Here is a 16,242-nt window from a genome sequence, read left to right as displayed (position 1 = left end):
CTGAATACTTATGTAAATGTGATATTTCAGTTTTTTCTAAAAATCAGTTTTTGCTTTGTCATTATGGGGTATTGTGTGTAGATTGATGAGGGGAAAAAACGATTTAATCAATTTTAGAATAAGGCTGTAACGTAACAAAATGTGGAAAAGTCAAGGGGTCTGAATACTTTCTGAATGCACAGTAAGTAAACAAAAGTATATAAACAGAATATGAAGTGACCAGCGTTCAATGACTCTCTATATACACTACCAGTCAAAAGTTTGGACACACCTCCTTTATTTTTACTATTTTCTACATTGTAGAATAATAGTGAAGACATCAAAACTATGAAATGACACATATGGAATCATGTAGTAACCAAAAAAGTATTAAACAAATCAAAATATATTTTATATTTGTCACGTTCGTTTAATGACGGGTCGGACCAAGGCGCAGCGTGATATGCATACATGTTTATTATAATGAATAAACACAACGACAAAACAACAAACTAAACGAAATGTGAAGTCCAAGGTAGACACAAACAACATACCTTACACGGAACAAGATCCCACAACCCACTAGTGCCAATAGGCTGCCTAAGTATGATCCCCAATCAGAGACAACGAGCTACAGCTGCCTCTGATTGGGAACCACACCGGCCAACATAGATCTACACATAATAGAACTACAACATAGAATATATACAAACAAAGAATACACACACCCTGACTCAACATATAAGAGTCCCCTGAGTCAGGGCGTGACAATATTTGAGATTCTTCAAATAGCCACCCTTTGCCTTGATGACAGCTTTGCACACTCTTGGCGTTCTCTCAACCAGCTTCACCTGGAATGCTTTTCCAGTAGTCTTGAAGGCGTTTCCACATATGCTGAGCACTTGTTGGCTGCTTTTCCTTAACTCTGCCATCCGACTCATCCCAAACCATCTCAATTGGGTTGAGGTCGGGGGATTGTGGAGGTCATCTGATGCAGCACTCCATCACTGTCCTTCTTGGTAAAATAGCCCTTACACAGCCTGGAGGTGTGTTGGGTCATTCTCCTTTTGAAAAACAAATGATAGTCCCACTAAGGCCAAACCAGATGGGATGGCGTATCGCTGCAGAATGCTGTGGTAGCCATGCTGGTTAAGTGTGCCTTGAATTCTAAATAAATCACAGACAGTGTCATCAGCAAAGCACCCCCACACCATAACACCTCCTCCTCCATGCTTTACGGTGGGAACTACAAAGGCGGAGATCATCCGTTCACTCACACCGCATCTCACAAAGGCACGGCGGTTGGAACCAAACATTTCCAATTTGGACTCCAGACCAAAGGACACATTTCTACCGGTCTAATGTCCATTGCTCGTGTTTCTTGGCCCAAGCAGGTCTCTTCTTCTTATTGGTGTCCTTTAGTAGTGGTTTCTTTGCAGCAATTCGACCATGAAGGCCTGATTCACACAGTACCCTCTGAACAGTTGATGTTGAGATGGGTCTGTGACTTGAACTCTGTGAAGCATTTATTTGGGCTGCAATTTCTGAGGCTGGTAACTCTAATGAATTTATCCTCTGCAGCAGAGGTAACCCTGGGTCTTCCATTCCTGTGGTGGTCCTCATGAGAGCCAGTTTCATCATAGCGCTTGATGGTTTTTGTGACTGAACTTGTAGAAAATTTCAAAGTTCTTCAAATATTGACTGACCTTCATGTCTTAAAGTAAAGATGGACTGTTGTTTCTCTTGGCTTATTTGAGCTGTTCTTGCCATAATATTGACTTTGTCTTTTACCAAATAGGGCTATCTTCTGGAAAGAAATTAACTTTTAATAACTTTTAAGAAGGCACACCTGTTAATTGAAATGCATTCTAGGTGACTACCTCATGAAGCTGGTTGAAAGAATGCCAGGAGTGTGCAAAGCTGTCATCAAGGCAAAGGGTGGCTACTTTGAATAATCTCAAATCTCAAATATATTTTTGATTTGTTTAACACTTTTTTGGTTACTACATGATTCCATATGTGTTATTTCATAGTTTTGATGTCTTCACTATTATTCTACAATGTAAAAAATAGTACAAATAAAGAAAAACCCTTGAATGAGTAGGTGTGTCTGTCAGTGTAGCTGTAGGTGGGTGTGGTGGTGGAATCAGGCGCAGGACGCACAAAGTTAGTCCAAAAGACTTTAGTTGTTTGGCAACAAAACACAGCACGAAAACAAACGCCCTGAGGCGAGAAACTCCGCACACAGGCGAAATAAAGCGGGCGCACAAAATACGTGCGACAAAATACTCCAAAAACACAGAATGGAGAGCAGCTCAACCGAGCAAACTGTACATACAAAAGCTAAGCGCACGACAGTGAAAACAATCACACACAACACTAGACAAACACAACGAGAACTTATAGGACACTAATTACACTAAACGATAACAGGTGTAACAACAATCAGACAAAAGCAAACGAACATAGAAACATGCAACGGTGGCAGCTAGTATTCCGGAGACGACGAACGCCGAAGCCTGCCCGAGCAAGGAAGAGAGGCAGCCTCGGCCGAAACCGTGACAGTACCCCCCCTTGACGCGCGGCTCCAGACGTGCGCCGACTCCGGCCTCGGGGACGACCAGGAGGACGCGGAGCAGGGTGCGTCGGGTGCCCACGATGGAATTCCGTCAGGAGAGACGGGTCCAAAATGTCTCTCCTCGGCACCCAGCACCGTTCCTCCGGGCCGTACCCCTCCCACTCCACTAGATATTGGAGACCCCCATCCGACGTCTTGAATCCAAGATGGACCGCACGGAGTACGCCGGTGCCCCTCGATGTCCAATGGGGGCGGAGGGAGTCTCCCTGATCTCACTTTCTTGGAGTGGGCCAGCTACCACCGGCCTGAGAAGAGACACATGGAATGAGGGGTTAATACTTTTATACTCAACGGGTAGTTGTAATTTGTAACACACCTCGTTCAACCTTCTCAGGACTTTAAATGGCCCTACAAACCGCCGACCCAGTTTCCGACAGGGCAGGCGGAGGGGCAGGTTTCTGGTAGAGAGTCAGACTCGATCACCAGGTGCGTACACCGGTCCCTCACTGCGGTGGAGATCGGCGCTCGCCTTATGACGACGGAGGGCCCGCTGCAGGTGGACGTGTGCAGCGTTCCATGTCTCCTCCGAGCGCCACGCCCACTCATCCACCGCAGGAGCCTCGATCTGGCTCTGCTGCCAAGGTGCCAGAACCGGCTGGTAACCTAACACACATTGGAAAGGGGGTTAGGTTAGTGGAGGAATGGCGTAGGGAATTCTGGGCCATTTCGGCCCAGGGAACGTACTCTGCCCACTCCTCCGGCCGGTCCTGGCAGTATGTTCTAAGAAACCTCCCCACATCCTGGTTCACGCGTTCCACCTGCCCATTACTCTCCGGGTGGTAACCCGAGGTGAGGCTCACCGAGACCCCCAACCGCTCCATAAAAGCTCTCCAGACTCTGGAGGTAAATTGGGGACCTCGATCAGACACAATATCCTCGGGTACCCCGTAGTGCCGGAACACATGGGTGAATAGTGCTTCGGCGGTTTGCAGGGCAGTAGGAAGGCCCGGCATAGGGAGCAAACGACAGGCCTTAGAAAACCGGTCCACAACGACCAGTATAGTGGTATTCCCCTGTGAAGGAGGAAGGTCAGTGAGGAAATCCACCGAGAGGTGAGACCATGGTCGTTGTGGAACGGGCAGGGGTAGTAACTTACCCCTAGGCAGATGTCTAGGCGCCTTACACTGGGCGCACACCGAGCAGGAGGAAACATAAACCCTCACATCCCTCGCCAACGTGGGCCACCAGTACTTGGCACTAAGACCCAATAGATCAAGAGACCCAATGTGAGCCCAATAGATCAATCGATCCCGAACCTCGAGCGGAACGTACTTCCGACCCTCCGGGCATTGAGGTGGACTAGGGTCGGTGCGTAACGCCCGCTCGAGTTCAGCATCGACCTCCCACACTACCGGTGCCACCAGACACGACTCCGGCAGTATGGGAGTGGGCTCCACGGACCTCTCCTCCGTGTCATACCGCCGAGACAGTGCGTCTGCCTTACCGTTCTGTGACCCAGGGATGTACGTGATCTTAAATGTGAACCGGGTCAAAAACATATTCCACCTCGCCTGGCGAGGGTTCAGCCTCCTCGCTGCCCGGATGTACTCCAGGTTACGGTGGTCCGTCAAAATGAGGAAAGGGTGTTGAGCCCCCTCAAGCCAGTGCCTCCACACCTTTAGGGCCTGTACCACGGCTAACAGCTCCCTGTCCCCACGTCATAGTTTCGCTCCGCCGGACTGAGCTTCTTGGAATAAAAAGCACAGGGGCGGAGTTTAGGTGGCGCGCCGGACCGTTGCGACAGCACGGCTCCTATACCCGGCCTCTGACGCGTCCACCTCTACCTGAAATGGCAAAGAGGGATCCGGATGCGCCAGCACCGGAGCCGAGGTAAACAGGTCCTTCAGCCTCCCAAACGCCCTGTCCGCCTCGGCTGACCACTGCAGACGCACCGGACCCCCCTTCAAAAGAGACGTTATGGGAGCTGCCACCTGTCCAAAACCCCGGATAAACCTCCGGTAATAATTCGCAAACCCCAAAAACTGCTGCACCTCCTTCACAGTGGTTGGCGTTTGCCAATTACGCACGGCTGACACCCGGTCTACCTCCATCTTCACCCCTGACGCAGACAACTGATAACCCAAAAAAGGAGACCGACTCCTGGAAGAACAGACACTTCTCTGCCTTGACATACAGGTCGTGCTCCAACAGTCTCCGCAACACTCGGCGCACCAGGGCCACATGCTCGACTCGGGTAGGCGAGTACACGAGAATGTCATCGATGTACACGACCACCCCCTGCCCCTGCATGTCCCTGAAGATCTCATCCACGAAGGATTGGAAAACTGAAGGAGCGTTCATCAACCCGTATGGCATGACAAGATACTCGTAATGGCCCGAGGTGGTACTAAAGGCTGTCTTCCATTCATCGCCCCCCCTAATGCGCACCAAGTTGTACGCGCTCCTGAGATCTAATTTAGTGAAGAAACGCGCCCCGTGCAATGACTCCGTCATGGTCGCAATCAGCGGGAGTGGATAACTGTACTTCACCGTGATCTGATTGAGACCACGGTAATCAATGCACGGGCGTAATCCTCCATCCTTTTTCTTCACAAAAAAGAAACTTGAGGACGCAGGGGAAGTGGAGGGCCGTATGTATCCTTGTCTCAGAGATTCGTCTATGTACGTCTCCATAGCTCTCTTCTCCTCCTGAGACAGAGGATACACATGGCTCCGTGGGAGCGCAGCTCCTGCCTGGAGGTCTATCGCACAATCTCCCTGCCTATGGGGAGGCAACTGCGTCGCCCTCGACTTACTGAACACAATAGCCAAATCCCCATACTCAGGGGGAACGTGCAATGCGGGCACCTGGTTTGGACTCTCCACCGAGGTAGCCCCTACGGAAACGCCTAAACATCGACCCACACACTGGGCAGACCACTCCATCAGAGCCCTCTCCTGCCACGAAATAGATGGGTTATGGGTACTCAACCAGGGCATGCCCAGCACCACCGGATACGCAGGCGAGTCGATCAGAAATAGCTGGATCATCTCCTGATGACCCCCCTGCGCACACATCCTAAGTGGCGCAGTGACCTCCCTGATCAAGCCCGTACCCAACGGACGGCTATCTAGGGCATGAACGGGGAAGGGAACGTCAACAGGGAGAAGGGGAATCCCTAAGGCTAAGCAAAACTTCTTATCAACAAAATTCCCAGCCGCGCCTGAATCTACCAGCGCCTTATGCTGGGAATGAGGTGCTACCTGTGGAAAACGCACAGGTATACAGAAATGTGCAACAGAGAGCTCTGGGTGAGTGGGGCGCCTACTCACCTGGAAGGACTCCCCAGTGCGGGACCTGTCGTCCTCTCCCCTAGGAGGCCATCCCCAGCACCTAGCCGCGGTGTGTCCTCCCCGACCACAGTTGGTGCAGGAGATGGACCCCCCGTAAGCCGACCCCTCCTCTCTCTAGCGCCAGCGCCCCGAGCTCCATGGGGCACGGCTCGGAGGCGCTGGAGGGTGAAATGGACGGACCCCCTCGGGACGTCCGCGGGTAGCTAGCAGGGTATCCAGCCTGATGGACATGTCGACCAACTGGTCGAACGAGAGGCTGGTGTCCCTACAGGCCAGCTCCCTACGGACGTCCTCGCGTAGACTACATCGGTAGTGATCGGTGAGAGCCCGCTCATTCCACCCTGCATCCGCCGCTAGAGTACGGAATTCCAAGGCGAACTCCTGGGCACTCCTCTTCCCCTGCCGGAGGCAGACCAGACGCTCCCCGCCGCTTTCCCCTCCGGGGATGAGTCAAACACCGCCCTGAAGCGGCGGGAGAACTCGTCGTAGGTGATGGTGTTCGCGTCGATTCTCCTCCACTCTGCGTTGGCCCATTCCAACGCCTTCCCGGAAAGGCAGGAGATCAGGGCGGACACGCTCTCGTGTCCCGAGGGCGCCGGGTGCACGGTGGCCAGGTAAAGCTCCACCTGGAGAAGGAATCCCTGACACCCGGCCGCGGTCCCATCGTAGGCCCTCGGGAGCGAGAGCCGAACTCCTCTGGGTTCCGGATCGGAAATGGGCTGACCTGCCGATGGTGCGGGCAGGGAGGATGGCGGTGGAGGAGTCCCTCGGGTCTCCCAGCCTCGGATGGTGGTGATCACCTCCTGCAGTGCGGACCCAATCCGCAGGATCTGGTCATTTTGTTCGCGGATCCTGTCCTCCAACGTCGCCTGTGCTGCTGCGGCTCCTGCTGACTCCATCGAGTAGGGTGTGTGATTCTGTCAGTGTAGCTGTAGGTGGGTGTGGTGGTGGAATCAGGCGCAGGACGCACAAAGTAAGTCTAAAAGACTTTAGTTGTTTGGCAACAAAACACAGCACGAAAACAAACGCCCTGAGGCGAGAAACTCCGCACACAGGCGAAATAAAGCGGGCGCACAAAATACGTGCGACAAAATACTCCAAAAACACAGAATGGAGAGCAGCTCAACCGAGCAAACTGTACATACAAAAGCTAAGCGCACGACAGTGAAAACAATCACACACAACACTAGACAAACACAACGAGAACTTATAGGACACTAATTACACTAAACGATAACAGGTGTAACAACAATCAGACAAAAGCAAACGAACATAGAAACATGCAACGGTGGCAGCTAGTATTCCGGAGACGACGAACGCCGAAGCCTGCCCGAGAAAGGAAGAGAGGCAGCCTCGGCCGAAACCGTGACAGTGTCCAAACTTTTGACTGGTAGTGTACATGGCACATTAGTCTCAAACTGCAGGGCAGAGTACCCGGTGGCTAGGGATGGCTATTCAACAGTCTGATGGCCTGGAGATAGAAGCTGTTTTTCTGTCTTTCTTTGATGCACCTTTGATGCATCTCTCTCTGCTAGAAGGTAGAGTGAACAGACCGTGGCTCAGGTGGCTGAGGTCCTTGATGATCTTCTTGGTCTCTTAACATGCATCTTAATCCAGAACTAGTAATAATCTGTGTCGAGCAAACCGTCCCTTAGAGTTCAGAATGACAGCAATATCTTAAATTGTGTTTGAAAGAAATCCCACAAATCATTTGAGATGATCGTAATCAGTAAGGGATTTGATGGTGAAGTGTTCTGTTGTTTCCATAGGTGTTCATGTGTTGAACCTCCGGATCCCAGCAATGCCACCCTACGGTACTGGGAGCAGAACAACATCACTGCTTCGGAGATCTATTGGGAGGCACTTGAGGTCAAGGTACTGTATGAGAGTGTGTGGCTTAATTTGTGCATAGGACCAAGCAAAATTAGGAAAATGATGCATACATAAATAGAACCCAGAGTTAGTCCCATGGTTTTTCCAGGTTTTGTCATATGTTGAGGATAAACGTTTTACCCTATACACAAAAGAAAATGTTGTATTGTATTTTTTATTTTAATGAATGGCAGTAGAGACCAGAAAATAGCACATTTAGGTTGTTCCACACAAAGTGGCATACTCTCCCAGATGGAGCTGGCCCAGTGTAGGAGATGAAGGACATGTGGATGGATTACGCCATGCCAAATCAGAAAAACACATTTTTAGTATTAATTTACCTTTTTGTGGACAAGGATGCTCTTATCCTAGCAGGACCCTATAACCCCAGCATTGATGGGGTCAATTCCATTTAAATTTAGGATGTTCCAATTTCAATTTCCCTCAATGCTCTGAGAAAAAAATGTAATTGTAATTTCAGTTAATTGACTGAATTGAAATGGATTGACCCCAACCCTGTAACACAGCATGTTTTGAATGACTTGTTGTCATACATACAGTATTAACCCCACATGCAGTATAACAGACTAAATACCCTCCTCCACCTGTTGTTGCAGGACTGCATAAAGAGGCGAGGGGAATTTGTGGGCAGCGCCTGTGGCCTTCATGGACCCTACATTCCAGATGTTCTCTTCTGGTCTGTCGTTCTCTTTTTCTCCACTGTCTTCATGTCGGCTTTCCTCAAAGAGTTCAAGTTCAGCCGTTATTTCCCCACCAAGGTAAGGCAGCAGACCCAGATCCTACTATAATCCCACTCATTTGTATCTATTATGTGTTTGTAGACTGCAGACAGGGTTTCTGTCATTCTGCTGAGTTTTATGGTGCAGTGGAGCACTCTAGTGGTCATATGTGAATACTGTCTGATTGTGGTGGTTTACATTAAAACGTGTAATAAAATAGTTTCTAATGGAGAAGAGTGTCACACCACTTTCTTTGGGATTCTATTATGGTTTAAGGCAGCACTTTTTCTCCCGTTGTTTGAGCACAGAACCCCCTTTTTTCTTCAAGCAAAATGAGTGGCCCATGTGAGAATTAAATCCACAACCAAGGTGCTCAGTGTTTGATTTTCCTCTGTAATCTGTGACTGACATAGTAGTTTGATATTAAACAATAATATAGATTATTCCTGTGCTAAGACCAGACAATTGACATGCACCCCTCTCTTGCACAGTTGAGAGCTGTCATCAGTGACTTTGCTGTGTTCATCACCATCTTTACCATGGTCCTGATGGACTATGCCTTAGGGGTCCCATCTCCAAAACTAAAAGTCCCCAGTGTGTTTAAGGTGAGCTAGATAACAAAATATTACAACGTGATTATACATTTTTACTCAAAATACTCTACACTATAGACATGTGCATGCTATGTAGATACAATATTTACCAATAACCTAAATTCTTGCAGCCGACCAGAGATGACCGTGGTTGGTTGATCAGCCCGTTAGGCGGAAACCCTTGGTGGACCACCTTAGTAACAGTGATCCCTGCTCTGCTCTGCACTATCCTAATCTTTATGGACCAACAGATCACCGCAGTCATCATCAACAGGAAGGAGCACAAACTAAAGGTACTGTAGGCCAGGGTTTCCAAACTCGGTCATGGCCGTTCCTAAGTATTGAGTAGTGTATTCTCAGTTGGACTTTATTGTCTTTCCCTCCCCACAGAAAGGCTGTGGGTACCACCTGGATCTGTTTGTGGTGGGCATCATGCTGGGGGTGTGCTCCATCATGGGGCTGCCCTGGTTCGTGGCTGCTACCGTGCTCTCCATCTCCCACGTCAACAGTCTGAAGCTGGAGTCGGAGTGCTCGGCCCCCGGGGAACAGCCCAAGTTCCTGGGGATCCGGGAGCAGCGCTTCACCGGCCTCATGATCTTCCTGCTCATGGGCTGCTCCGTCTTCATGACCTCTGTGCTCAAGGTCAGATAGGTTCTCTGAGCACACATTGTGTTGGCTCTAGCCTCCGGACTGTCCAAAGGCGGTTTCTATCACCCTGTAATATAAGTGTCTCTGTCTTGCACAAGTTGTATTTATTTTGCACCCAGAGTATTAGTCTGCAGTGCCTCAAAGTGAACAGATAATTTACACCATTACCTTTTATATGGTTCTATCCCACTTTTTTGACGGTTTCCTGTCTTTATTGATGCTTGTATAACTTAAACATAATATGATTGCTCTCGTCCCTTCAGTATATTCCCATGCCTGTCTTGTATGGAGTATTCCTGTACATGGGAGCATCTTCGCTTAGAGGAATACAGGTAAGATATCACTAAGCACACTCTGATAAAGTTTCTGTACACTCTCAGTCAAAATAGGCTTGTAATGCTAAGGCCTAGCACACTTGGCTTACATCTAAAGCGAAGTTCAAAAAGACCATGTGAGAAAATGTAGACTTATCTCAACACAGTTGGCCTGAATCTAATGCTCCTGAGGTTGTAATGTAAGCCTTTGTTCTATTGCTCATCAGTTCTTTGACCGTCTGAAGCTGTTTGGCATGCCAGCCAAGCACCAGCCAGACTTCATCTACCTGAGATACGTTCCCATGAGGAAGGTCCACCTCTTCACCATCATCCAGCTCAGCTGCCTGGTCATGCTCTGGGTCATCAAGACCTCCAATTATGCCATCGTCTTCCCCATGATGGTTCGCAAATGCCTTTCTCCTAGCTTTCTCCCTGGGTTATAGGCTAAATTTCATACAAGACATTCCGGCTACATGTAGATTTATTTGGCCACATTGTAGTTTTACACAATTAGCACCACTATGAGATGTGCAGTATAGCCATTGTATTAAGTTATACATAACAATGCGTCCTGTCCAGTGGGTGTACTTGTACATCAAGCTGCATAGATGCGCACCAGAAACAGAAGATAGGCTCCTGCCCTATGGGCCGTTCTCGCTGGGACAAGTATTATTTATGCAGATAATTTTGTCAGAGTATCATAGGTTGCACCTCCATCATGCCATTGTTATGAACGTTTTCAAGCCGCCCTCTGTTTCGTTTAAATTACATGTAAATACGATGACATTGATCAAGTAGTCAAATATTTAGTAGGAAACAACTTTGCCAGCATTATCATGTCGTCAAATGTACTTTAGACAGATGGCAATGTTGTCATTAGCTAGCAAAGTTCGTCAAAAATAGCTAGCAATGCTAACGTTAGCTAGCTAAAATCCGGTGGCCTCCCCTCATTCTAACCTAGCTAACTAACGTTATACTGCATCTAAAGTCAATCAGGTGACATCAAAATTATGACAAAAGGTTTTCGTACTAATTATTTGCCTCCTTTTGAATGTGGTTGTATTTCCAAGCCACTGTAATGCACTTTTGATTAAATGTTCATCAGCGCTCATTGATGATGCATTGAGTAGAATGCTCAGTCAGGCATCAGTCCAAAATGAATGTTCAAACAATAGTAGTAATGCAGTGTGTTTGTGTTCCTTGCAGGTGTTGGCTCTGGTGTTCATTAGGAAGCTGATGGATTGCTTCTTCACCAAGAGAGAGATGAGCTGGCTGGATGATCTCATGCCAGAGAGTAAGAAGAAGAAACTGAAGGATGCTGAAGAAGAGGTATGAAAATAGCATCTACATAACAAAGCGAGATCTTGGGACTATAAGATTATATCTGCAAAAAGATGATTAGGAAATAATTGGCTTTAAAGTTCCAAACCCTCATTGGTTTGAATGGTGTCATCGATTTTTATCTTGTATTCTTTTGAACTAACAACATGAATTTGGTTATTTAGAGTACTATATAGGTAGAGAACATTGAACAGAACAAGGCTATGTCAAGAATTCAAAATAATTTTCCTTTTTATTGTAGATATGTAACTTTTATTGTAATGGTTTATTTCTGCATGTGTTTGAACCAATTCATTATATACAGTACTAACACTATAGTTTAAACGCTTCCTGTTGATTCTCGTATTCATCAGGAGGAGGCGCAAAGCATGTTGGGAGAGGAAGAGGGAGTAGTGCAATTGCCATTAGAAGGATATCAAAAGTAAGTTAGGCTATTATGATAACATTATATCTCCCTTTTTATACTGTAAAAAGACTTCAAGCTTCATTGGTTGTAAAATAGTTGACGGTTTGTTGTGTATTATTATGCATGAATATGTTTTTTTTTTAGGAGTGAATCCGCACTCAACATCACGGATGAAATGTCCAAAGGCTCTTTTGGAAACACGTGGAATGTCAACTCCAACAACTCTAAAAAAGAGCTAGACTCAAAAAGGTATCGCATTGCCTCAAACATGTATACCCAAAATCAGCACATTGGAGTTGATACATTTTTGTATTTAAAACGTCACTTTGTTTTTCTTCTGTCAGTTTGTGTAAAAATGTGTCTTAATTTAAGATATGTGCATGTAACTCAAACTTTCTTGCAAATTTCCCCATGGCATCAATCCTTGTGAAAATATGGAGTTTGTTGAGACTATCTCAAGTTAGGATTCCTCCTATACTGAATAGACATTGTGTTATAACCATTATAATGGAAACTGATGACAATGTACCATTGAATTCATAAAATGCCTCATATTGACCAAGTTCCATGCTCATATAGAGAATTTTCAGGATATTGATATGTCATTGCTACTGTATATGAACGAAATTGCAGATGTATCATTCAGTTGAAACTAGATGCTACTTATTCACTGTATAAAGGAGTTGTCTCTCCATTTTAGAGCTGATGAGTTTCTTGACTGTATTTTCCCATTCCATCTCTGTCATAAACTCCCTTATATCCTCTTAGATGCTGAACCCCCCAGAGGTAAGAGTCTGATCCCCGTGCCATTTACTCCTCCTTACTCCATTTGGTGACCATCACTTTTTGGAATAAAATAATTGTGTTTATCTTTGCATGATATGAGGCAGGATTGTACAAGGTCTAATTCCTCAATTTACCATTGGGTTGAAATTAGATGCTGCTTATTTAGCATCCTTCAAATTGTCATGGCCTCGACATTATGCATTTTCGAGTTGAACACTGGGAGAGCACAGCTCTTTAAAACTCTTTGATGACTGCTAATGTTAGGCAAAGATAAATATTATGGATGCGAAGTCCATTACCTTTTCACTGCTTGGAATATAAACCCAGCATATTACAGGCAGTGACGAATGAATTTGCTCAGTCTAAAGTGACATGACTGAGAAAGCAAGGATGAAAAGTGCATGTAGGAGCCATCTCTGACTGCATGATGCTGCTGTACCAATCAGGTTCTGCTAGCATGACAATCATCCTTCTACCCAATCTACTATGCCTCAGCCAATGGCCGTGAAGGGCAGTTCGGCAAGGAGCACTACAGCATACTAGCTGCAGGCTCCATTACGCAATAGCTGGAGAGTGTCATTATATTAGTACATCTCAGTTGTGAGAACTGCTCTTTCATGAACATTGTCTGAGATTCTGATCCCATTATACAGTGGGGAAAAAAAAGTATTTAGTCAGCCACCAATTGGGCAAGTTCTCCCACTTAAAAAGATGAGAGAGGCCTGTAATTTTCATCATAGGTACACGTCAACTATGACAGACAAAATGAGAAAATGTTTTCCAGAAATCACATTGTAGGATTTTTTATGAATTTATTTGCAAATTATGGTGGAAAATAAGTATTTGGTCAATAACAAAAGTTTCTCAATACTTTGTTATATACCCTTTGTTGGCAATGACACAGGTCAAATGTTTTCTGTAAGTCTTCACAAGGTTTTCACACACTGTTGCTGGTATTTTGGTCCATTCCTCCATGCAGATCTCCTCTAGAGCAGTGATGTTTTGGGGCTGTCGCTGGGCAACACAGACTTTCAACTCCCTCCAAAGATTTTCTATGGGGTTGAGATCTGGAGACTGGCTAGGCCACTCCAGGACCTTGAAATGCTTCTTACGAAGCCACTCCTTCGTTGCCCGGCGGTGTGTTTGGGATCATTGTCATGCTGAAAGACCCAGCCACGTTTCATCTTCAATGCCCTTGCTGATGGAAGGAGGTTTTCACTCAAAATCTCACGATACATGGCCCCATTCATTCTTTCATTTACACGGATCAGTCGTCCTGGTCCCTTTGCAGAAAAACAGCCCCAAAGCATGATGTTTCCACCCCCATGCTTCACAGTAGGTATGGTGTTCTTTGGATGCAACTCAGCATTCTTTGTCCTCCAAACATGACGAGTTGAGTTTTTAACAAAAAGTTATATTTTGGTTTCATTTGACCATATGACATTCTCCCAATCCTCTTCTGGATCATCCAAATGCACTCTAGCAAACTTCAGACGGGCCTGGACATGTACTGGCTTAAGCAGGGGGACACGTCTGGCACTGCAGGATTTGAGTCCCTGGCGGCGTAGTGTGTTACTGATGGTAGGCTTTGTTACTTTGGTCCCAGCTCTCTGCAGGTCATTCACTAGGTCCCCCCGTGTGGTTCTGGGATTTTTGCTCACCATTCTTGTGATCATTTTGACCCCACGGGGTGAGATCTTGCGTGGAGTCCCAGATCGAGGGAGATTATCAGTGGTCTTGTATGTCTTCCATTTCCTAATAATTGCTCCCACAGTTGATTTCTTCAAACCAAGCTGCTTACCTATTGCAGATTCAGTCTTCCCAGCCTGGTGCAGGTCTACAATTTTGTTTCTGGTGTCCTTTGACAGCTCTTTGGTCTTGGCCATAGTGGAGTTTGGTGTGTGACTGTTTGAGGTTGTGGACAGGTGTCTTTTATACTGATAACAAGTTAAAACAGGTGCCATTAATACAGGTAACGAGTGGAGGACAGAGGAGCCTCTTAAAGAAGAAGTTACAGGTCTGTGAGAGCCAGAAATCTTGCTTGTTTGTAGGTGACCAAATACTTATTTTCCACCATAATTTGCAAATAAATTCATAAAAAATCCTACAATGTGATTTTCTGGATTTCTTTTTCTCAATTTGTCTGTCATAGTTGACGTGTACCTATGATGAAAATTACAGGCCTCTCTCATCTTTTTAAGTGGGAGAACATGCACAATTGGTGGCTGACTAAATACTTTTTTCCCCCACTGTACCTCTCAGCTGCCTGGAACCTACAGTGCGATTCTGTATGGGAGGGGATTACCATGCGATTTACTAAAGCATATCAAATATGGTGTTAATGTTCATGTAAAGCCCCTCCCAACTAAAACATCAGTTGATGATACATTTGGGGGCAGTTTCCCGGACACAGATTAAGTCTAATCCTGGACTAAAAATAATTATAAATGGAGAACCTCCATTGTTGGAGCTGGACAGCTGATAGTTATAAGCTATGTTCTGAAGTTGTATACTTGAAAGCACTAATAGCCAGTGTTTATACCCACAGCTTATTCAAGAACAGTGGAAGGAAACAGAAGAAGAGGAGAAAGATGCAGAAGGGCTGCTTCGACAGGGAGACAAGTCTATGACATTTCCCCCTTCACTGTGTTTTAAACAAATCAATATTGTGTGCCACAGTTTACCATTCCTTTACGTTTTGTCTTGTAAATCTTTGTGTGTTCAAAAGCGTTAAACAGTGTTTTTAGTTTATGTGTCAGAAGCTGCTTCTTTGTGAGGCAATCTAAAGAAATGTAAGCTTCTTTTCAGTTGTTTTTGTGTTTTTAAATGTCATGTAATACCAGCAAGATATAGGAGAGGTTAGTTTGACTGAATGTGAAAGCAATGGAATGTTTCTGTCGAGGATGTATCTGTGACTTTAAGAAACTATTTTCAAGTTAAGTTTGTTTTTGAATTTATTGTATGTATTTTGTATGTTTTTGTATTTTTTCAAAATCATAATATTGCAGTTGTTTTGAAATTGATAAATTATCCAACCAGATAAACAATCGATTAAAAAGTTTGTACAATACTGCAGTTAAAGACTATGTACTGTGCGTCAGTATATACAATTGATGAATTCATATATCTACAATATAGGCAAAGTCAAAATGTACTGTATGCATGCAGCTTTAATTAATTCACTTTTATGAAATATACAGCATCTGATTAACGTTTTACTGCAGTGGGCTAAATCAGGGTCACATAGAGTGTTTCTTGGTAGTCGTAAACAAATCTACTTTGAAACAAAAGTATACACCTGGTTATGGGCTTAAAAAAAAGAAGACCTGTACCATGTCAGATAGAGAGTTAAAATGTATTAAGTTTTGAGTTTGCATCCCAATATTACACTTACATCACAGAAGACTGAAATATAACAAAACCGTTTGACATAGACACACCAGATTTTAGGCGTAAAAAAAATAAAAATCTTTATTAATTATGAAATTATGAAAAATATTAATAACATTTCACCTATGAGGCCACTAGGTCATTTGACTGCAGGAAAGAGCTACATTTGAAAATGCTCTAAAGGCAAATAAAATATACAGTATCTGTGGTAAAGCATTCAATGTATTGTATTATGATTTCA

General features: G+C 45.4%; 1 protein-coding gene across 2 annotated transcripts in view; it reads left to right on the top strand.

Annotated features, from left to right (window-relative positions):
- Nucleotides 1–15,894, top strand: part of LOC121552009 (sodium-driven chloride bicarbonate exchanger-like) — a 70,494-nt gene extending 54,600 nt beyond the window's left edge. For both annotated transcript variants that reach the window (XM_041864728.1, XM_045210364.1), the window contains exons 15-26: nucleotides 7,681–7,786; nucleotides 8,401–8,562; nucleotides 9,015–9,128; nucleotides 9,248–9,409; nucleotides 9,507–9,758; nucleotides 10,028–10,096; nucleotides 10,306–10,479; nucleotides 11,285–11,407; nucleotides 11,773–11,840; nucleotides 11,970–12,074; nucleotides 12,594–12,611; nucleotides 15,160–15,894. In XM_041864728.1, coding sequence (XP_041720662.1) covers nucleotides 7,681–7,786; nucleotides 8,401–8,562; nucleotides 9,015–9,128; nucleotides 9,248–9,409; nucleotides 9,507–9,758; nucleotides 10,028–10,096; nucleotides 10,306–10,479; nucleotides 11,285–11,407; nucleotides 11,773–11,840; nucleotides 11,970–12,074; nucleotides 12,594–12,600 — 1,342 coding nt within the window. In that variant the 3' untranslated portion in view covers nucleotides 12,601–12,611; nucleotides 15,160–15,894. The remainder of the gene's footprint in view (nucleotides 1–7,680; nucleotides 7,787–8,400; nucleotides 8,563–9,014; nucleotides 9,129–9,247; nucleotides 9,410–9,506; nucleotides 9,759–10,027; nucleotides 10,097–10,305; nucleotides 10,480–11,284; nucleotides 11,408–11,772; nucleotides 11,841–11,969; nucleotides 12,075–12,593; nucleotides 12,612–15,159) is intronic.
- The last annotated feature ends 348 nt before the right edge of the window (nucleotides 15,895–16,242 follow it).

Source organism: Coregonus clupeaformis, chromosome 4, assembly GCF_020615455.1.
Source record: "Coregonus clupeaformis isolate EN_2021a chromosome 4, ASM2061545v1, whole genome shotgun sequence".
Lineage (NCBI taxonomy): Eukaryota > Metazoa > Chordata > Actinopteri > Salmoniformes > Salmonidae > Coregonus > Coregonus clupeaformis.
Note: the sequence above shows the minus strand (reverse complement) of the source record. Positions and strands in the feature narration are given on the sequence as shown.